This window comes from Cebidichthys violaceus, unplaced genomic scaffold (genome assembly GCF_023349555.1).
Source record: "Cebidichthys violaceus isolate CVI_PGR_0920_01 unplaced genomic scaffold, fCebVio1.0.p SCAF_22, whole genome shotgun sequence".
Taxonomy (NCBI): Eukaryota; Metazoa; Chordata; class Actinopteri; order Perciformes; family Stichaeidae; genus Cebidichthys; species Cebidichthys violaceus.
Genome location: NW_027176395.1, coordinates 1,814,947 through 1,837,543, shown reverse-complemented (window position 1 = coordinate 1,837,543; position 22,597 = coordinate 1,814,947). Strand labels below are relative to the sequence as shown.

Here is a 22,597-nt window from a genome sequence, read left to right as displayed (position 1 = left end):
TCGCCATCTGTCAAAGACGCTGCAAAAGTTTTAAACCATAACACGACGGTACGGTCGACGTTCAAATTAAATCCGCTCTAGGAAGTGTTTTGAACTGTCGGCCGAAAGACGGGTCGTGATTTAACAAAACTATCTTCAAGTTTATTGTACATGTCACAACTTGTACCTCTAGTAAAGTTCCCAAAGACTGGGTCGCGACCCACAGACGGGTCCCAGGAGATCTTATGGGTGGCCAAATATTTCCTCCATTTAATTTCTTCCATCGTCTTTTATATCTGCAGTACATCTGTGAGTCGCATCAATGAGCCTAAAGTTTGTGTGGTTCGGATAATTGCATCCATCCATCCATTCTCTTTCCTCTTATCTGGGGCCGGGTCATGAAGCTCAACGGGGGGTATTCCAGACGTCCTGCTCACCAGCAATGTTATCCATCTCTTCCTGGGGAACCCCCCGAGGCGTCCAGATAAGATGCCTGAACCACGTCAGCTGGACCATTTTGATGTGAAGATTTCGAGATCTCGATCTTTCCCTCGCTACCCGAAGCTTGTGACCATAGGCGAGGGTCTGAACGTAGAAGGACTGGTAAATTCGAGAGCTTTGCCTTCTGGCTCAACTCCTCTTCACCACAACGGTCCAGAACAAAGCCCACATCACTGCTGAAGCCACACCACCCATCAATCTCGCGCTTCATTTTACCCTCGCTTGTGAACAAGACCTCGAGATAATTAAACTCCCTCGCTAGGGGCAGTAACTCACCCCCGACCCAGAGGGCGCAATTGACCGTTTTCCGGCAGAGAACCATGGCCTCATAATTGGAGGTACTGACTCATCCTGACCGCCCCAGTGCGTGCAGAAGGTCCCGATCTGATGGAATGTGCTCCAATTATCGCTCAGCCTCCCCGGAAAAGTTAATTCTAAGGTGCTGGAAAGGAGGCTCTAACCTGTTAACTGACCTCCGATCCTGGTCGTGGACCAGGGCTTCTGGATGGTCATGGGAACCATCCGGTTCACATGTTTCCTGGACTTGGAGATGGCTCACCAACGTGTCCCCGGGGGAGACGGTGGAGGGGTACTGCTGGACTATGGCGCACCAGGGTCGTTGCCACCATTTTGGGGTAGACTACTGCACACACTCGTGTCTAACATATATTTCGATGAATTATTAGCATTTCATAATGATATCATTCATTTCCCGCTTTTCACCTCTATTATTGCAGCAGAGGACTCTCAGCATGTTTGGTGGTTTTTGTGTGTGCCCGGTCTGTGGTGCTCATATATTTAAAGAGATAGTCCTGCCAGGTTGAGAGGGTCGGTGTGTGTGTGTGTGTGTGTGTGTGTGTGTGTGTGTGTGTGTGTGTGTGTGTGTGTGAGTGTGTGTGAGTGAGAGAGAGTGTGTGTCCTTGGCTTTTAAATGAATGAATGAAAGCACTGGGAAATGTGAAAATCTGATGGCATAATTCAAAACATGTTGACCTTTCCTCAGAATCAAACATTGCGTGTATAACTTTCATAACTAGATTATAAGTCCCACAGAATGAAGGACCTTCAGGTCCAGGACTATATCCAGCATGAGGTCCTCTGTGACTCTGTGGCCCATGGAGTTGATTGACTGAGTGAGTTGTTGGATGAGGGACTCACTGAGAGCAAACAAAGAATACTAATCAATAGTGTTGGAAAGTACATTTACACAAGTACTGTATTTAAGTATGTGTACTTGAGTATTTTTCATTTTCTGCTACTTTATACTTTATAATATTCCTACTTTTTAATCCATTTATTTGTCTGATGACATTAGTTACTCTGCAGATTGATAACACAACATATAATAAACAACATATGTATTATTATTATTGTTATAGAATGAGACTTAGTTGACCGCTGTACTTTTACTTGTCAACAGAGTATTTCTGCTACTTTTCCTGAAGTATAAGATCTCAGTACTTGTTTTACGACTGCAGGCTCAAACTTCCTCAACGTGTGCAGCTGTTTGAAAGAAAGGCCAGATGAGAAGAAAACATGATTATAATCTTTGGCTAAATAACATTTCCTCAATTTCCTCTCGATGATGTCGGCTCAAACACTCGTGAGTGTTGATCAAATTAAGCTCCTAGCAGGGTCTGATTACAGCGTTTAACAAAACGCTTTGTAATTCCTTAAACCACACAAACGATGCATTCGTCACCACAGGCTCCCCTGTATGAGAGGTTAAGCTAGATCTAAATATGACTTGTTCTCGAACGTTATTCCTTTTATAATTCCCGTGAGCCTCTGCCTCCGTCACCGTGCAGTCAAAACCAAACAAAGGTGCAAATCAGAACGTTCGCTTATCGCTGCATTTGCACAAAAAAACAAGGTGCCACAGTTGCTCAATTCATCCAGAATTTACCCAGAATTTTAAGTTGCATTGATTATAAGACGCACATTTTCATACAGTTGTCTCGACACTGTAAACTTTAGCTCCTGCCCATCTTTAGCAGGAAACGTGACAGAATGTCAAGCTTGGTTATTGGAAAACTCTTTACCTTTGATGTCCAATAAATTCCTGTGTGCTCGATACATATCGACCGAGAAAGCTGATTTATTCTGCGAGCAGTGCCTCAGTGCCTAAATACGGCTGAATATCCGAGTCGACCAAAACACTGTGAAATGTATCCTTGTCCATAACATCCTCGCAAGTTTGCAACACAAGCAAAGAGAACAGGGAAGTTCGGTTTTTGAGAAAGAAATTCAATCAGGAATAGCAACCTGTAGTCTTCACTGTCATATGGAAACAGATTTTGAAGCTTATGGGTCAATATATCGCACACTCAGGAAATGATTGCTTCAATCGACTACATTTACCATCAACACGTATTGATCATCCACTGAAGAGGTGCAGGATTCTCCCTTTTAACTTCTATTCCAAAGTTTTTATGAACACAATTTTCTACGGGGTTTTTTTTGTTTTTAAATCAAAGAATCAGATATTTTCATCTTTTGCACCGGTGATTCAACCAGGAGTTTCATGCTGGTCCGAGCTGCAGACAGCCTGCTGCTTCACTTTTTGGAGACACCAAGGCCACCGTCGGAGTCAGAGATGACGGAGAAACGACCCTCTTGCTTCCCTGAAGTCACCGGTGTGGCAACGTGTTGCTCTCCGATGGAGTTATGTAAACAGAGAACGCCTGATTGACGGGAAAACTACAGTTCAAGGATTTACAGACTGCTGCAACGGATAGAGGGCGATTATGTGTCCTCATACATGGTCTCTGTCTCTGTCTCTGTCTCTGTGTGTGTGTGTGTGTGTGTGTGTGTGTGTGTGTGTGTGTGTGTGTGTGTGTGTGTGTGTGTGTGTGTGTGTGTGTGTGTGTGTGTGATTTATAGCCTGAAGAAAGAATCCATGCTATTCATTATTCAATATTGTTCATTTTTTTAATAATATGATGATATAATATGATCATTAATTGAATGTATATACTGTGCAGCTTTTGCCTCTCATATTTGTGTAATTAAAAATCTGCCACTGACTGACGCACTCATCTATTAACAGACTCTCTCATTCAATATTTACATTCATACACAGGAAAGTGAGTTCCTGCTCACACTCCTTCCTCTCTTGTGTATTGCCACTAGTTGACTGTAGCGCTCAAGACTGCAGACTGCAGTATTTGTTTCTCGCCTTATGAATAACATATTAAAAACCCCCCCCCCCCAGACATATGAGTAACATATGTTACGCATTTGTTGGCAGTTTCTTAAACTAGTGGCCCAGAAAGGCAACAAGATGTATAATTTACAAAAGATGTGAATGTTCACTAGTGTTTCAGGACAGTTTGTATTTTTCTTTAACTATGATGCATCGCTTCCTGTGAGCAGAAAGGAGTACATATTTTCATTTTTGGTCAAATATGTCAGATCCTGCTTGTTTTAGTACCACGTAGTTCGGCTGATTGCGGCCTCAGAACATCGTCCATCTATTAAGCCTCAAGTAATGTCCCTTTTAACACGGCGTCTCTGCTGCTCTCGTGTTCTAGAAAATGCCATCCTGGCCTTCGGGAACGGGTCGGAGGAGAAAACGGGCGCCAGCCAGCCCGGGATGCCCAGTCCAGCGACCGACAACCAGAGCCCGCACTTGGCAACCACCGCCCCGGGCGTCTCCATGGAAACAGAGCAGAACATTCTGAGAGCACAGATACCTACTCAGGTGAGACGAGATGGAAGACTGAAATTGTGATGTACGACCTTTTCCAAACAGAGAGGCTCTAGCGGAGACGGCCTCGCTCGGAATTTGGGTCGCACTTGCTTCAGATCGCTTGGGGCGTTTGTTTTATTCTGCAGGGACCGGCAGACGGGTGGGATTTACATTGTCTGCATAATTCAGACAGCGTCCGGGGCAAAGTCACTCACAAAACAACCGAAATCAAATGAACTGAGGCAGTGTCTGTTTGCTGCCATGTGCACAAAATACACTTCGGCCGGCTTATTTGAGTGTCCAAGATTTTTAGCATTATATCATTTCAATTTAGAGTGTCTGCCAAAACGCTCAGTTTAAATTAATACTTTTTTAGAGGGAAAAAAATGTCGTCTTTGCTGCTAAAATGACATGCGTGTATATTACAATTATGTTACTCTACACTTGTCATTGAGGACAAAACAATAATGATCCACGACTTTCCTAAATGTCAATTTTCTCCTCATTAGACTTAGACATAGATTTTTGAGGGACAAATCGATATTAAAGAATGAAACAAACAATACCTTATTAGAAGATTATCCTTTTGTACAGAAACAACAACAATAATAACAAGAAACAAGAGATAGTATTTTTCAACAGTAAAATTCTCTCGTTGAGTCCAGATAAGGTAAATAAGGTCAACACACGTTTGCAATGCTCCTTCTGACTTACAGTACATGGTGTGACGAGCTAGTATCGGCTTATCAAGTCGATACATTTGAAAGGCTTCACTGCTCACCATAGACTGACCTATCGTGTGTTCATCATGGAGAAGATTTTGAAAGAAGAAAGCTTTGAGATTGGATGCAACCTTATTGATCCCAGCGGAGTCATTAGATCTCTGCAGAGGTAAAAAGATTCAGCAAACAAAGTAGAGCATAAAACAAACAACACTGTTGAAATAAACGAATTAAGACAATTTTAAAAAAGCAGCGAAATTGAATGTAAACAGATGAGTGTTTTATGAGCTTATGCTGTTGGTAGTTTCAACGCAGTGGATTTACTGGATGGAAAAATACAGAATGAACACGTAAATGGTCTCACATTCACAACTGCTGCATCAACAATACAAACATGTATTAATGTAGTGCACACAATAAAGTAGTACAGTAAACAACGATTAAACTCTGTTGAACATACATTTTAATGTGGACAGCCTGTTTTGCATTAAGCATACACAGTGTTTCAGATGTTAATAATGAGGAGAAATATATAAATATCATTTACTCCAGGCGTAGGAAATTTGCTCCATGCATTTGGCTCCTGATGGGAACCCTCCCAAAAAAAAAATGCTGTAGATAACATAATTGAGAATCCGCCAACAGATATAAATAAACTTCACAAATAACATGTACAACTAGGCCACTTACTTATTTCCAGAGGGAAAACTGAAGCAAACAGCCAAAAGCCCGAATTACATATTCTTGCCTCGGGGTGCTCTGAACTCCTCGTCCCATGCATGATTGTTTCAACGGTCTGTGTCATCCTCTGATTGCTTTGGACTTGATATTAAGGGACAGAGATGAACAGGGAAGTGGCACGTTAAACATGGATATTTTTTCACCTGATAGTCGAGTGTCAACTCCGGATCAAATAAAGTGTCTCTGAGTGGACACCAGCCAGAGTTAATTAAACTAGCAAATTAGCTCTGGACAGCTGCCTCGAGTTGTATCACCAAACATACAATGCTTCAGCCAACATCCTGTCACATTTAAATAACTGTCTGTGAAAAATCAACAAAAATAAAACGCATTTTAATCAGGTCTGGCTTGTCCACAGTAGCAAGTAAATGAAAAGGAAATACAAGCTAACAGTGTAAGCAATAGACTTTCAGGTTGAACTTATTTTCACTCAAATTATTTAATTCATCAGTCAATATTTTGTAGTAACATTATAATTAAATAATCATTCCAACAAAGTTTTCATTTGCCCTTTTGATTATTTTTAAATAAATTCTTGACTAAGATGATCTTGTACCCTATAACACACACAAACACCTTTATGTGGCCCATGAATGTGACATTATATGCCATAAAAAACACAATTTCACGGTCAGCTGTAATGACCAAAGTAAATATCCTGTTATAAAAAATGTATTAAAAAAAAGTCATTAAAAAAGTAGTATAGTAGATCATAAAAAGTGAAGTATGGTATGTCATAAAGAGTAAGAGAAGTCATAATATAGTATGTCTAAAAAGTAATTGCAGTATCATAAGTTGAAAAATAAAAATCATGGTATGTTGAACATAAGTAAGAAAGCCCTAGTATTGCATGTTGAATAAAAGTCATAGTGTATTATATCAAAAGTGTAGTACTCCAAAAGAGCGTTTATAGTATGCCAAAAAAGTCACAGTATAGTATGTTGAATAAAGACATAGTATAACGTGTCGAATAAAGACATAGTATAGTATGTAGAAAAAAATCCCAGTATTGTATGTCGAAAAAAATTCATAGTATGACAAAAAAAGTTATAGTATAATATGTCAAAACAATTCATAAAAATCTTATTGTATAGTATATCGAAACAGGTCATTGTATAGTATGTTGTAAAATTTCATAGTATAGTATGTCAAAACAATTCATAAAAAAGTCATAGTATAGCATGTAGAAAAAAGTCATAGTATTAAAAAATGTCATAGTATAGCATGTCAAAAGTATTCATAAAAAAGTCATGGTATAGCCTGTCGAAAACAGTCATAGTACAGCATGTCGGAAAAAGTGAAAAACGGTCATAATATATTATGTCGAAAACAGTCATAGTATAGCCTGTCGAAAACAGTCATAGTATAGCATGTCGAAAAAAGTGAAAAACGGTCATAGTATAGCATGTCGAAAACAGTCATAGTATATTATGTCGAAAACAGTCGTAGTATAGCCTGTCGAAAACAGTCATAGTATAGCCTGTCGAAAAAAGTGAAAAACGGTCATAGTATATTATGTCGAAAACAGTCATAGTATAGCCTCTCGAAAAAAGTGAAAAACGGCCATAGTATATTATGTCGAAAAAAGTGAAAAACGGTCATAGTATATTATGTCGAAAACAGTCATAGTATAGCCTGTCGAAAAAAGTGAAAAACGGTCATAGTATAGCATGTCGAAAAAAGTGAAAAACGGTCATAGTATAGCATGTCGAAAAAAGTAAAAAAACAGTCAAAGTATATTATGTTGAAAACAGTCATAGTATAGCATGTCGAAAAAAGTCAAAAAACAGTCATAGTATATTATGTCGAAAACAGTCATAATATAGCCTGTCGAAAACAGTCATAGTATAGCCTGTCGAAAAAAGTGAAAAACGGCCATAGTATATCCTCTTGAAAGAAGTGAAAAACGGTCATAGTATATTATGTCGAAAAAAGTGAAAAACGGTCATAGTATATTATGTCGAAAACAGTCATAGTATAGCATGTCGAAAACAGTCATTGTATAGCCTGTCAAAAAAAGTGAAAAACGGTCATAGTATAGCATGTCGAAAACAGTCATAGTATATTATGTCGAAAACAGTCGTAGTATAGCCTGTTGAAAACAGTCATAGTATAGCATATCGAAAAAAGTGAAAAACGGTCATAGTATATTATGTCGAAAACAGTCATAGTATAGCCTCTCGAAAAAAGTGAAAAACGGCCATAGTATATTATGTCGAAAAAAGTGAAAAACGGTCATAGTATAGCATGTCGAAAAAAGTGAAAAACGGTCATAGTATAGCATGTCGAAAAAAGTAAAAAAACAGTCAAAGTATATTATGTTGAAAACAGTCATAGTATAGCATGTCGAAAAAAATCAAAAAACAGTCATAGTATATTATGTCGAAAACAGTCATAATATAGCCTGTCGAAAACAGTCATAGTATAGCCTGTCGAAAAAAGTGAAAAACGGCCATAGTATATCCTCTTGAAAGAAGTGAAAAACGGTCATAGTATATTATGTCGAAAAAAGTGAAAAACGGTCATAGTATATTATGTCGAAAACAGTCATAGTATAGCATGTCGAAAACAGTCATTGTATAGCCTGTCAAAAAAAGTGAAAAACGGTCATAGTATAGCATGTCGAAAACAGTCATAGTATATTATGTCGAAAACAGTCGTAGTATAGCCTGTCGAAAACAGTCATAGTATAGCCTGTCGAAAAAGTGAAAAACGGTCATAGTATATTATGTCGAAAACAGTCATAGTATAGCATGTCGAAAACAGTCATTGTATAGCCTGTCAAAAAAAGTGAAAAACGGTCATAGTATATTATGTCGAAAACAGTCATAGTATAGCCTGTCGAAAACAGTCATAGTATAGCCTGTCGAAAAAGTGAAAAACGGTCATAGTATAGCATGTCGAAAAAAGTAAAAAAACAGTCATAGTATATTATGTTGAAAACAGTCATAGTATAGCATGTCGAAAAAAGTCAAAAAACAGTCATAGTATATTATGTTGAAAACAGTCATAGTATAGCCTGTCGAAAAAAGTGAAAAACGGCCATAGTATATCCTCTTGAAAAAAGTGAAAAACGGTCATAGTATATTATGTCGAAAAAAGTGAAAAACGGTCATAGTATATTATGTTGAAAACAGTCATAGCATAGCCTGTTGAAAACAGTCATAGTATAGCATATCGAAAAAAGTGAAAAACGGTCATAGTATATTATGTCGAAAACAGTGAAAAACGGTCATAGTATATTATGTCGAAAAAAGTGAAAAACGGTCATAGTATAGCCTGTCAAAAAAGGTGAAAAACGGTCATAGTATAGCATGTCGAAAAAAGTCAAAAAACAGTCATAGTATATTATGTCGAAAACAGTCATAGTACAGCCTGTTGAAAACAGTCATAGTATAGCCTGTCGAAAAAAGTGAAAAACGGTCATAGTATAGCATGTCGAAAAAAGTCAAAAAACAGTCATAGTATATTATGTCGAAAACAGTCATAGTATAGCTTGTCGAAAACAGTCATAGTATAGCATGTCGAAAACAGTCATTGTATAGCCTGTCAAAAAAAGTGAAAAACAGTCATAGTATAGCATGTCGAAAAAAGTGATAAACGGTCATAGTATAGCATGTCGAAAAAAGTCATAGTATATTATGTCGAAAACAGTCATAGTATAGCCCGTCAAAAAAAGTGAAAAACGGTCATAGTATAGCATGTCGAAAAAAGTCAAAAAACAGTCATAGTATATTATGTCGAAAACAGTCATAGTACAGCCTGTTGAAAACGGTCATAGTATAGCATGTCGAAAAAAGTGAAAAACGGTCATAGTATAGCATGTCGAAAAAAGTAAAAAAAAGTCATAGTATATTATGTCGAAAACAGTCATAGTATAGCCTGTCGAAAACGGTCATAGTATAGCATGTCGAAAAAAGTGAAAAATGGTCATAGTATAGCATGTCGAAAAAAGTCAAAAAACGGTCATAGTATAGCATGTTGAAAAAAGTGAAAAACGGTCATAGTATAGCATGTCAAAAAAAGTAAAAAAACAGTCAAAGTATATTATGTTGAAAACAGTCATAGTATAGCCTGTTTAAAACAGTCATAGTATGTTATGTCGAAAAAAGTGAAAAACGGTCATAGTATATTATGTCGAAAAAAGTGAAAAACGGTCATAGTGTAGCATGTCGAAAAAAGTGAAAACGGTCATAGTATAGCCTGTCGAAAACAGTCATAGTATAGCCTGTCGAAAAAAGTGAAAAACGGTCATAGTATATTATGTCGAAAACAGTCATAGTATAGCCTGTCGAAAAAAGTGAAAAACGGTCATAGTATATTATGTCGAAAAAAGTCAAAAAACAGTCATAGAATATTATGTTGAAAACAGTCATAGTATAGCCTGTTGAAAACAGTCATAGTATAGCATGTCGAAAAAAGTGAAAAACGGTCATAGTGTAGCATGTCGAAAAAAGTGAAAACGGTCATAGTATAGCCTGTCGAAAACAGTCATAGTATATCCTCTTGAAAAAAGTGAAAAACGGTCATAGTATAGCATGTCGAAAACAGTCATAGTATAGCATGTCGAAAACAGTCATAGTATAGCATGTCGAAAACAGTCATTGTATAGCCTGTCAAAAAAAGTGAAAAACGGTCATAGTATAGCATGTCGAAAAAAGTGATAAACGGTCATAGTATAGCATGTCGAAAAAAGTAAAAAAAAGTCATAGTATATTATGTCGAAAACAGTCATAGTACAGCCTGTCGAAAATAGTCATAGTATAGCCTGTCGAAAAAAGTGAAAAACGGTCATAGTATATTATGTCGAAAACAGTCATAGTATAGCCTGTCGAAAAAAGTGAAAAAACGGTCATAGTATATTATGTCGAAAACAGTCATAGTATAGCCTGTCGAAAAAAGTCAAAAAACGGTCATAGTACAGCATGTCAAAAACAGTCATAGTATAGCCTCTTGAAAAAAGTGAAAAGCGGTCATAGTATAGCATGTCAAAAAAGGTGAAAAACGGTCATAGTATAGCATGTCGAAAAAAGTCAAAAAACAGTCATAGTATATTATGTCGAAAACAGTCATAGTACAGCCTGTTGAAAACAGTCATAGTATAGGCTGTCGAAAAAAGTGAAAAACGGTCATAGTATAGCATGTCGAAAAAAGTCAAAAAACAGTCATAGTATATTATGTTGAAAACAGTCATAGTATAGCCTGTTGAAAACAGTCATAGTTTAGCATGTCGAAAAAAGTGAAAAACGGTCATAATATATTATGTCGAAAACAGTCATAGTATAGCCTGTCGAAAACAGTCATAGTATAGCATGTCGAAAATAGTCATAGTATAGCCTGTCGAAAAAAGTGAAAAACGGTCATAGTATATTATGTCGAAAACAGTCATAGTATAGCCTGTCGAAAACAGTCATAGTATAGCCTGTCGAAAATAGTCATAGTATAGCCTGTCGAAAAAAGTGAAAAACGGTCATAATATATTATGTCGAAAACAGTCATAGTATAGCCTGTCGAAAACAGTCATAGTATAGCATGTCGAAAATAGTCATAGTATAGCCTGTCGAAAAAAGTGAAAAACGGTCATAGTATATTATGTCGAAAACAGTCATAGTATAGCCTGTCGAAAACAGTCATAGTATAGCATGTCGAAAATAGTCATAGTATAGCCTGTCGAAAAAAGTGAAAAACGGTCATAGTATATTATGTCGAAAACAGTCATAGTATAGCCTGTCGAAAACAGTCATAGTATAGCATGTCGAAAATAGTCATAGTATAGCCTGTCGAAAAAAGTGAAAAACGGTCATAGTATATTATGTCGAAAACAGTCATAGTATAGCCTGTCGAAAACAGTCATAGTATAGCATGTCGAAAATAGTCATAGTATAGCCTGTCGAAAAAAGTGAAAAACGGTCATAGTATATTATGTCGAAAACAGTGATAGTATAGCCTGTCGAAAACAGTCATAGTATAGCATGTCGAAAATAGTTATAGTATAGCCTGTCGAAAAAAGTGAAAAACGGTCATAATATATTATGTCGAAAACAGTCATAGTATAGCCTGTCGAAAACAGTCATAGTATAGCCTGTCGAAAATAGTCATAGTATAGCCTGTCGAAAAAAGTGAAAAACGGTCATAGTATATTATGTCGAAAACAGTCATAGTATAGCCTGTCGAAAAAAGTGAAAAAACGGTCATAGTATATTATGTTGAAAACAGTCATAGTATAGCCTGTTGAAAACAGTCATAGTATAGCATGTCGAAAAAAGTGAAAAACGGTCATAGTATAGCATGTCGAAAAAAGTCAAAAAACGGTCATAGTATATTATGTCGAAAACAGTGAAAAACGGTCATAGTATATTATGTCGAAAAAAGTCAAAAAACAGTCATAGTATATTATGTCGAAAACAGTCATAGTACAGCCTGTTGAAAACAGTCATAGTATAGCATGTCGAAAAAAGTCAAAAAACGGTCATAGTATAGCATGTCGAAAAAAGTCAAAAAACGGTCATAGTACAGCATGTCAAAAACAGTCATAGTATAGCCTCTTGAAAAAAGTGAAAAGCGGTCATAGTATAGCATGTCAAAAAAGGTGAAAAACGGTCATAGTATAGCATGTCGAAAAAAGTAAAAAAACAGTCATAGTATATTATGTCGAAAACAGTCATAGTATAGCCTGTTGAAAAAAGTGAAAAACGGTCATAGTGTAGCATGTCGAAAAAAGTGAAAACGGTCATAGTATAGCCTGTCGAAAACAGTCATAGTATATCCTCTTGAAAAAAGTGAAAAACGGTCATAGTATAGCATGTCGAAAACAGTCATAGTATAGCATGTCGAAAACAGTCATTGTATAGCCTGTCAAAAAAAGTGAAAAACGGTCATAGTATAGCATGTCGAAAAAAGTGATAAACGGTCATAGTATAGCATGTCGAAAAAAGTAAAAAAAAGTCATAGTATATTATGTCGAAAACAGTCATAGTATAGCCTGTCGAAAATAGTCATAGTATAGCCTGTCGAAAAAAGTGAAAAACGGTCATAGTATATTATGTCGAAAACAGTCATAGTATAGCCTGTCGAAAAAAGTGAAAAAACGGTCATAGTATATTATGTTGAAAACAGTCATAGTATAGCCTGTTGAAAACAGTCATAGTATAGCCTGTCGAAAACAGTCATAGTATAGCATGTCGAAAAAAGTGAAAAACGGTCATAGTGTAGCATGTCGAAAAAAGTGAAAACGGTCATAGTATAGCCTGTCGAAAACAGTCATAGTATATCCTCTTGAAAAAAGTGAAAAACGGTCATAGTATATTATGTCGAAAACAGTCATAGTACAGCCTGTTGAAAACAGTCATAGTATAGGCTGTCGAAAAAAGTGAAAAACGGTCATAGTATAGCATGTCGAAAAAAGTCAAAAAACAGTCATAGTATATTATGTTGAAAACAGTCATAGTATAGCCTGTTGAAAACAGTCATAGTTTAGCATGTCGAAAAAAGTGAAAAACGGTCATAGTATAGCATGTCGAAAAAAGTGAAAAACGGTCATAGTATAGCATGTCGAAAACAGTCATAGTATATTATGTCGAAAACAGTCATAGTATAGCCTGTCGAAAACAGTCATAGTATAGCATGTCGAAAAAAGTAAAAAAAGTCATAGTATAGCATGTCGAAAAAAGTCAGAAAAAGTCAATAGTAGTATGTCGAAAATATGAATTAAAAAGTCATAGTATAGTATGTCAAAAATATATGAATAAACATTCATAGTATACTACGTGAATAAAAACTTCCCAAAGTCATACAGTTAATTGAGTTTTTCGTGACTTTATTGTAATATGCATTACAATTACAGAAATGCAGTCATTTGCATTAAAATTTTTCAACAGGCTCCCTTCAACAATGCTTATTAAATATTCATAAAAACTAAATCACACAAGTGAAATAGAGGGAATCTTATACACAGAGAGGTATCAAATACAACATATAGTACAAATATAATGCATTTGTGTAAAACAGTAATTGCAAAATACTGAATCTAAAGACAGACATAGGTGCAAACTGGGCTATTTGACAATCCTGTTGGCCTCCTTCCTACAACGCTGGGTGTAGAGAGGTCCTCCATCGATGGCGGCACCGCCCTGCTCATGTGCTTTGCAGTTTTCACCACACTACTGCTCAATTGCCATACCAGGCTTGTGAAGCAGCCAGTCAGTATAATGGTGCACCTGGAGAAGTTGCAGAGTATCCCGGAGTCCATGTTGAACCTCCACAGCCTGTGGAGGAAGAAGAGCTTCCATCGATGTCAGGGTCAGTCATAGTATAGCCTGTCGAAAACAGTCATAGTATTGCCTGTCGAAAAAAGTCAAAAAACAGTCATAGTATATTATGTCGAAAACAGTCATAGTATAGCAAGTCGAAAACAGTCATAGTATAGCCTGTCGAAAAAAGTGAAAAACGGCCATAGTATATCCTCTTGAAAAAAGTGATAAACGGTCATAGTATAGCATGTCGAAAAAAGTCAAAAAACAGTCATAGTATATTATGTCGAAAACAGTCATAGTACAGCCTGTTGAAAACAGTCATAGTATAGCCTGTCGAAAAAAGTGAAAAACGGTCATAGTATATTATGTCGAAAACAGTGAAAAACGGTCATAGTATATTATGTCGAAAAAAGTGAAAAACGGTCATAGTATAGCCTGTCAAAAAAGGTGAAAAACGGTCATAGTATAGCATGTCGAAAAAAGTCAAAAAACAGTCATAGTATATTATGTCGAAAACAGTCATAGTACAGCCTGTTGAAAACAGTCATAGTATAGCATGTCGAAAAAAGTCAAAAAACAGTCATAGTATATTATGTTGAAAACAGTCATAGTATAGCCTGTTGAAAACAGTCATAGTATAGCCTGTTGAAAACAGTCATAGTATAGCATATCGAAAAAAGTGAAAAACGGTCATAGTATATTATGTCGAAAACAGTGAAAAACGGTCATAGTATATTATGTTGAAAAAAGTGAAAAACGTTCATAGTATATTATGTCGAAAAAAGTGAAAAACGGTCATAGTATATTATGTCGAAAACAGTCATAGTATAGCCTGTCGAAAAAAGTGAAAAACGGTCATAGTATATTATGTCGAAAAAGTGAAAAACGGTCATAGTATATAGCATGTCGAAAAAAGTAAAAAAACAGTCATAGTATATTATGTTGAAAACAGTCATAGTATAGCCTGTCGAAAAAAGTGAAAAACGGTCATAGTATATTATGTCGAAAACAGTCATAGTATAGCCTGTTGAAAACAGTCATAGTATAGCTTGTCGAAAAAAGTGAAAAACGGTCATAGTATAGCATGTCGAAAACAGTCGTAGTATAGCCTGTCGAAAACAGTCATAGTATAGCCCGTCGAAAAAAGTGATAAACGGTCATAGTATAGCATGTCGAAAAAAGTCAAAAAACAGTCATAGTATATTATGTTGAAAACAGTCATAGTATAGCCTGTCGAAAAAAGTGAAAAACGGCCATAGTATATCCTCTTGAAAAAAGTGAAAAACGGTCATAGTATATTATGTCAAAAAAGGTGAAAAACGGTCATAGTATAGCATGTCGAAAAAAGTCAAAAAACAGTCATAGTATATTATGTCGAAAACAGTCATAGTACAGCCTGTTGAAAACAGTCATAGTATAGCATGTCGAAAAAAGTGAAAAACGGTCATAGTATAGCATGTCGAAAACAGTCATAGTATATTATGTCGAAAACAGTCGTAGTATAGCCTGTCGAAAACAGTCATAGTATAGCCTGTCGAAAAAAGTGAAAAACGGTCATAGTATAAAGTGAAAAACGGTCATAGTATAGCATGTCGAAAAAAGTGAAAAACGGCCATAGTATATCCTCTTGAAAAAAGTGAAAAACGTTCATAGTATATTATGTCGAAAAAAGTGAAAAACGGTCATAGTATATTATGTCGAAAACAGTCATTGTATAGCCTGTCGAAAAAAGTGAAAAACGGTCATAGTATAGCATGTCAAAAAAGTGAAAAACGGTCATAGTATAGCATGTCGAAAAAAGTAAAAAAACAGTCATAGTATATTATGTTGAAAACAGTCATAGTATAGCCTGTCGAAAAAAGTGAAAAACGGTCATAGTATATTATGTCGAAAACAGTCATAGTATAGCCTGTTGAAAACAATCATAGTATAGCCTGTCGAAAAAAGTGAAAAACAGTCATAGTATATTATGTCGAAAACAGTCATAGTATAGCCTGTCGAAAAAAGTGATAAACGGTCATAGTATAGCATGTCGAAAAAAGTCAAAAAACAGTCATAGTATATTATGTTGAAAACAGTCATAGTATAGCATGTCGAAAAAAGTCAAAAAACAGTCATAGTATATTATGTTGAAAACAGTCATAGTATAGCCTGTTGAAAACAGTCATAGTATAGCATATCGAAAAAAGTGAAAAACGGTCATAGTATATTATGTCGAAAACAGTGAAAAACGGTCATAGTATATTATGTTGAAAAAAGTGAAAAACGGTCATAGTATAGCCTGTCAAAAAAGGTGAAAAACGGTCATAGTATAGCATGTCGAAAAAAGTAAAAAAACAGTCATAGTATATTATGTCGAAAACAGTCATAGTACAGCCTGTTGAAAACAGTCATAGTATAGCCTGTCGAAAAAAGTGAAAAACGGTCATAGTATAGCATGTCGAAAAAAGTCAAAAAACAGTCATAGTATATTATGTCGAAAACAGTCATAGTACAGCCTGTTGAAAACAGTCATAGTATAGGCTGTCGAAAAAAGTCAAAAAACAGTCATAGTATATTATGTTGAAAACAGTCATAGTATAGCCTGTTGAAAACAGTCATAGTATAGCCTGTCGAAAACAGTCATAGTATAGCATGTCGAAAAAAGTGAAAAACGGTCATAGTGTAGCATGTCGAAAAAAGTGAAAACGGTCATAGTATAGCCTGTCGAAAACAGTCATAGTATATCCTCTTGAAAAAAGTGAAAAACGGTCATAGTATATTATGTCGAAAACAGTCATAGTACAGCCTGTCGAAAACAGTCATAGTATAGCATGTCGAAAAAAGTGAAAAACGGTCATAGTATAGCATGTCGAAAAAAGTCAAAAAACAGTCATAGTATATTATGTTGAAAACAGTCATAGTATAGCCTGTTGAAAACAGTCATAGTTTAGCATGTCGAAAAAAGTGAAAAACGGTCATAGTATAGCATGTCGAAAACAGTCATAGTATATTATGTCGAAAACAGTCATAGTATAGCCTGTCGAAAACAGTCATAGTATAGCATGTCGAAAAAAGTAAAAAAAGTCATAGTATAGCATGTCGAAAAAAGTCAGAAAAAGTCAATAGTAGTATGTCGAAAATATGAATTAAAAAGTCATAGTATAGTATGTCAAAAATATATGAATAAACATTCATAGTATACTACGTGAATAAAAACTTCCCAAAGTCATACAGTTAATTGAGTTTTTCGTGACTTTATTGTAATATGCATTACAATTACAGAAATGCAGTCATTTGCATTAAAATTTTTCAACAGGCTCCCTTCAACAATGCTTATTAAATATTCATAAAAACTAAATCACACAAGTGAAATAGAGGGAATCTTATACACAGAGAGGTATCAAATACAACATATAGTACAAATATAATGCATTTGTGTAAAACAGTAATTGCAAAATACTGAATCTAAAGACAGACATAGGTGCAAACTGGGCTATTTGACAATCCTGTTGGCCTCCTTCCTACAACGCTGGGTGTAGAGAGGTCCTCCATCGATGGCGGCACCGCCCTGCTCATGTGCTTTGCAGTTTTCACCACACTACTGCTCAATTGCCATACCAGGCTTGTGAAGCAGCCAGTCAGTATAATGGTGCACCTGGAGAAGTTGCAGAGTATCCCGGAGTCCATGTTGAACCTCCACAGCCTGTGGAGGAAGAAGAGCTTCCATCGATGTCAGGGTCAGTCATAGTATAGCCTGTCGAAAAAAGTCAAAAAACAGTCATAGTATATTATGTCGAAAACAGTCATAGTATAGCCTGTCGAAAAAAGTGAAAAACGGCCATAGTATATCCTCTTGAAAAAAGTGATAAACGGTCATAGTATAGCATGTCGAAAAAAGTCAAAAAACAGTCATAGTATATTATGTCGAAAACAGTCATAGTACAGCCTGTTGAAAACAGTCATAGTATAGCCTGTCGAAAAAAGTGAAAAACGGTCATAGTATATTATGTCGAAAACAGTCATAGTATAGCCTGTTGAAAACAGTCATAGTACAGCCTGTTGAAAACAGTCATAGTATAGCATATCGAAAAAAGTGAAAAACGGTCATAGTATATTATGTCGAAAACAGTGAAAAACGGTCATAGTATATTATGTTGAAAAAAGTGAAAAACGTTCATAGTATATTATGTCGAAAAAAGTGAAAAACGGTCATAGTATATTATGTCGAAAACAGTCATAGTATAGCCTGTCGAAAAAAGTGAAAAACGGTCATAGTATATTATGTCGAAAAAGTGAAAAACGGTCATAGTATATAGCATGTTGAAAAAAGTAAAAAAACAGTCATAGTATATTATGTTGAAAACAGTCATAGTATAGCCTGTCGAAAAAAGTGAAAAACGGTCATAGTATATTATGTCGAAAACAGTGAAAAACGGTCATAGTATATTATGTCGAAAAAAGTGAAAAATGGTCATAGTATAGCCTGTCAAAAAAGTGAAAAACGGTCATAGTATAGCATGTCGAAAAAAGTCAAAAAACAGTCATAGTATATTATGTCGAAAACAGTCATAGTACAGCCTGTTGAAAACAGTCATAGTATAGCATGTCGAAAAAAGTGAAAAACGGTCATAGTATAGCATGTCGAAAACAGTCATAGTATATTATGTCGAAAACAGTCGTAGTATAGCCTGTTGAAAACAGTCATAGTATAGCATATCGAAAAAAGTGAAAAACGGTCATAGTATATTATGTCGAAAACAGTGAAAAACGGTCATAGTATATTATGTTGAAAAAAGTGAAAAACGGTCATAGTATAGCCTGTCAAAAAAGGTGAAAAACGGTCATAGTATAGCATGTCGAAAAAAGTAAAAAAACAGTCATAGTATATTATGTCGAAAACAGTCATAGTACAGCCTGTTGAAAACAGTCATAGTATAGCCTGTCGAAAAAAGTGAAAAACGGTCATAGTATAGCATGTCGAAAAAAGTCAAAAAACAGTCATAGTATATTATGTCGAAAACAGTCATAGTACAGCCTGTTGAAAACAGTCATAGTATAGCATGTCGAAAAAAGTGAAAAACGGTCATAGTATAGCATGTCGAAAACAGTCATAGTATATTATGTCGAAAACAGTCGTAGTATAGCCTGTCGAAATCAGTCATAGTATAGCCTGTCGAAAAAAGTGAAAAACGGTCATAGTATATTATGTCGAAAACAGTCATTGTATAGCATGTCGAAAAAAGTCAAAAAACAGTCATAGTATATTATGTCGAAAAAAGTCAAAAAACAGTCATAGTACAGCATGTCGAAAACAGTCATTGTATAGCATGTCGAAAAAAGTCAAAAAACAGTCATAGTATAGCATGTCGAAAAAAGTCAAAAAACGGTCATAGTATAGCATGTCGAAAAAAGTCAAAAAACGGTCATAGTACAGCATGTCAAAAACAGTCATAGTATAGCCTCTTGAAAAAAGTGAAAAGCGGTCATAGTATAGCATGTCAAAAAAGGTGAAAAACGGTCATAGTATAGCATGTCGAAAAAAGTAAAAAAACAGTCATAGTATATTATGTCGAAAACAGTCATAGTATAGCCTGTTGAAAAAAGTGAAAAACGGTCATAGTGTAGCATGTCGAAAAAAGTGAAAACGGTCATAGTATAGCCTGTCGAAAACAGTCATAGTATATCCTCTTGAAAAAAGTGAAAAACGGTCATAGTATAGCATGTCGAAAACAGTCATAGTATAGCATGTCGAAAACAGTCATTGTATAGCCTGTCAAAAAAAGTGAAAAACGGTCATAGTATAGCATGTCGAAAAAAGTGATAAACGGTCATAGTATAGCATGTCGAAAAAAGTAAAAAAAAGTCATAGTATATTATGTCGAAAACAGTCATAGTATAGCCTGTCGAAAATAGTCATAGTATAGCCTGTCGAAAAAAGTGAAAAACGGTCATAGTATATTATGTCGAAAACAGTCATAGTATAGCCTGTCGAAAAAAGTGAAAAAACGGTCATAGTATATTATGTTGAAAACAGTCATAGTATAGCCTGTTGAAAACAGTCATAGTATAGCCTGTCGAAAACAGTCATAGTATAGCATGTCGAAAAAAGTGAAAAACGGTCATAGTGTAGCATGTCGAAAAAAGTGAAAACGGTCATAGTATAGCCTGTCGAAAACAGTCATAGTATATCCTCTTGAAAAAAGTGAAAAACGGTCATAGTATATTATGTCGAAAACAGTCATAGTACAGCCTGTTGAAAACAGTCATAGTATAGGCTGTCGAAAAAAGTGAAAAACGGTCATAGTATAGCATGTCGAAAAAAGTCAAAAAACAGTCATAGTATATTATGTTGAAAACAGTCATAGTATAGCCTGTTGAAAACAGTCATAGTTTAGCATGTCGAAAAAAGTGAAAAACGGTCATAGTATAGCATGTCGAAAAAAGTGAAAAACAGTCATAGTATAGCATGTCGAAAACAGTCATAGTATATTATGTCGAAAACAGTCATAGTATAGCCTGTCGAAAACAGTCATAGTATAGCATGTCGAAAAAAGTAAAAAAAGTCATAGTATAGCATGTCGAAAAAAGTCAGAAAAAGTCAATAGTAGTATGTCGAAAATATGAATTAAAAAGTCATAGTATAGTATGTCAAAAATATATGAATAAACATTCATAGTATACTACGTGAATAAAAACTTCCCAAAGTCATACAGTTAATTGAGTTTTTCGTGACTTTATTGTAATATGCATTACAATTACAGAAATGCAGTCATTTGCATTAAAATTTTTCAACAGGCTCCCTTCAACAATGCTTATTAAATATTCATAAAAACTAAATCACACAAGTGAAATAGAGGGAATCTTATACACAGAGAGGTATCAAATACAACATATAGTACAAATATAATGCATTTGTGTAAAACAGTAATTGCAAAATACTGAATCTAAAGACAGACATAGGTGCAAACTGGGCTATTTGACAATCCTGTTGGCCTCCTTCCTACAACGCTGGGTGTAGAGAGGTCCTCCATCGATGGCGGCACCGCCCTGCTCATGTGCTTTGCAGTTTTCACCACACTACTGCTCAATTGCCATACCAGGCTTGTGAAGCAGCCAGTCAGTATAATGGTGCACCTGGAGAAGTTGCAGAGTATCCCGGAGTCCATGTTGAACCTCCACAGCCTGTGGAGGAAGAAGAGCTTCCATCGATGTCAGGGTCAGTCATAGTATAGCCTGTCGAAAACAGTCATAGTATTGCCTGTCGAAAAAAGTCAAAAAACAGTCATAGTATATTATGTCGAAAACAGTCATAGTATAGCAAGTCGAAAACAGTCATAGTATAGCCTGTCGAAAAAAGTGAAAAACGGCCATAGTATATCCTCTTGAAAAAAGTGATAAACGGTCATAGTATAGCATGTCGAAAAAAGTCAAAAAACAGTCATAGTATATTATGTCGAAAACAGTCATAGTACAGCCTGTTGAAAACAGTCATAGTATAGCCTGTCGAAAAAAGTGAAAAACGGTCATAGTATATTATGTCGAAAACAGTGAAAAACGGTCATAGTATATTATGTCGAAAAAAGTGAAAAACGGTCATAGTATAGCCTGTCAAAAAAGGTGAAAAACGGTCATAGTATAGCATGTCGAAAAAAGTCAAAAAACAGTCATAGTATATTATGTCGAAAACAGTCATAGTACAGCCTGTTGAAAACAGTCATAGTATAGCATGTCGAAAAAAGTCAAAAAACAGTCATAGTATATTATGTTGAAAACAGTCATAGTATAGCCTGTTGAAAACAGTCATAGTATAGCCTGTTGAAAACAGTCATAGTATAGCATATCGAAAAAAGTGAAAAACGGTCATAGTATATTATGTCGAAAACAGTGAAAAACGGTCATAGTATATTATGTTGAAAAAAGTGAAAAACGTTCATAGTATATTATGTCGAAAAAAGTGAAAAACGGTCATAGTATATTATGTCGAAAACAGTCATAGTATAGCCTGTCGAAAAAAGTGAAAAACGGTCATAGTATATTATGTCGAAAAAGTGAAAAACGGTCATAGTATATAGCATGTCGAAAAAAGTAAAAAAACAGTCATAGTATATTATGTTGAAAACAGTCATAGTATAGCCTGTCGAAAAAAGTGAAAAACGGTCATATTATATTATGTCGAAAACAGTCATAGTATAGCCTGTTGAAAACAGTCATAGTATAGCTTGTCGAAAAAAGTGAAAAACGGTCATAGTATAGCATGTCGAAAACAGTCGTAGTATAGCCTGTCGAAAACAGTCATAGTATAGCCCGTCGAAAAAAGTGATAAACGGTCATAGTATAGCATGTCGAAAAAAGTCAAAAAACAGTCATAGTATATTATGTTGAAAACAGTCATAGTATAGCCTGTCGAAAAAAGTGAAAAACGGCCATAGTATATCCTCTTGAAAAAAGTGAAAAACGGTCATAGTATATTATGTCAAAAAAGGTGAAAAACGGTCATAGTATAGCATGTCGAAAAAAGTCAAAAAACAGTCATAGTATATTATGTCGAAAACAGTCATAGTACAGCCTGTTGAAAACAGTCATAGTATAGCATGTCGAAAAAAGTGAAAAACGGTCATAGTATAGCATGTCGAAAACAGTCATAGTATATTATGTCGAAAACAGTCGTAGTATAGCCTGTCGAAAACAGTCATAGTATAGCCTGTCGAAAAAAGTGAAAAACGGTCATA

The 22,597-nt window shown here is 35.6% G+C and overlaps 1 protein-coding gene across 2 annotated transcripts in view; it reads left to right on the top strand.

The window, feature by feature from the left end:
- The window catches only part of gfra4a (GDNF family receptor alpha 4a), a 135,775-nt gene that overhangs the window by 97,667 nt on the left and 15,511 nt on the right, over positions 1-22,597 (top strand). For both annotated transcript variants that reach the window (XM_068717832.1, XM_068717833.1), the window contains exon 7: positions 4,014-4,183. In XM_068717832.1, coding sequence (XP_068573933.1) covers positions 4,014-4,183 — 170 coding nt within the window. The remainder of the gene's footprint in view (positions 1-4,013; positions 4,184-22,597) is intronic.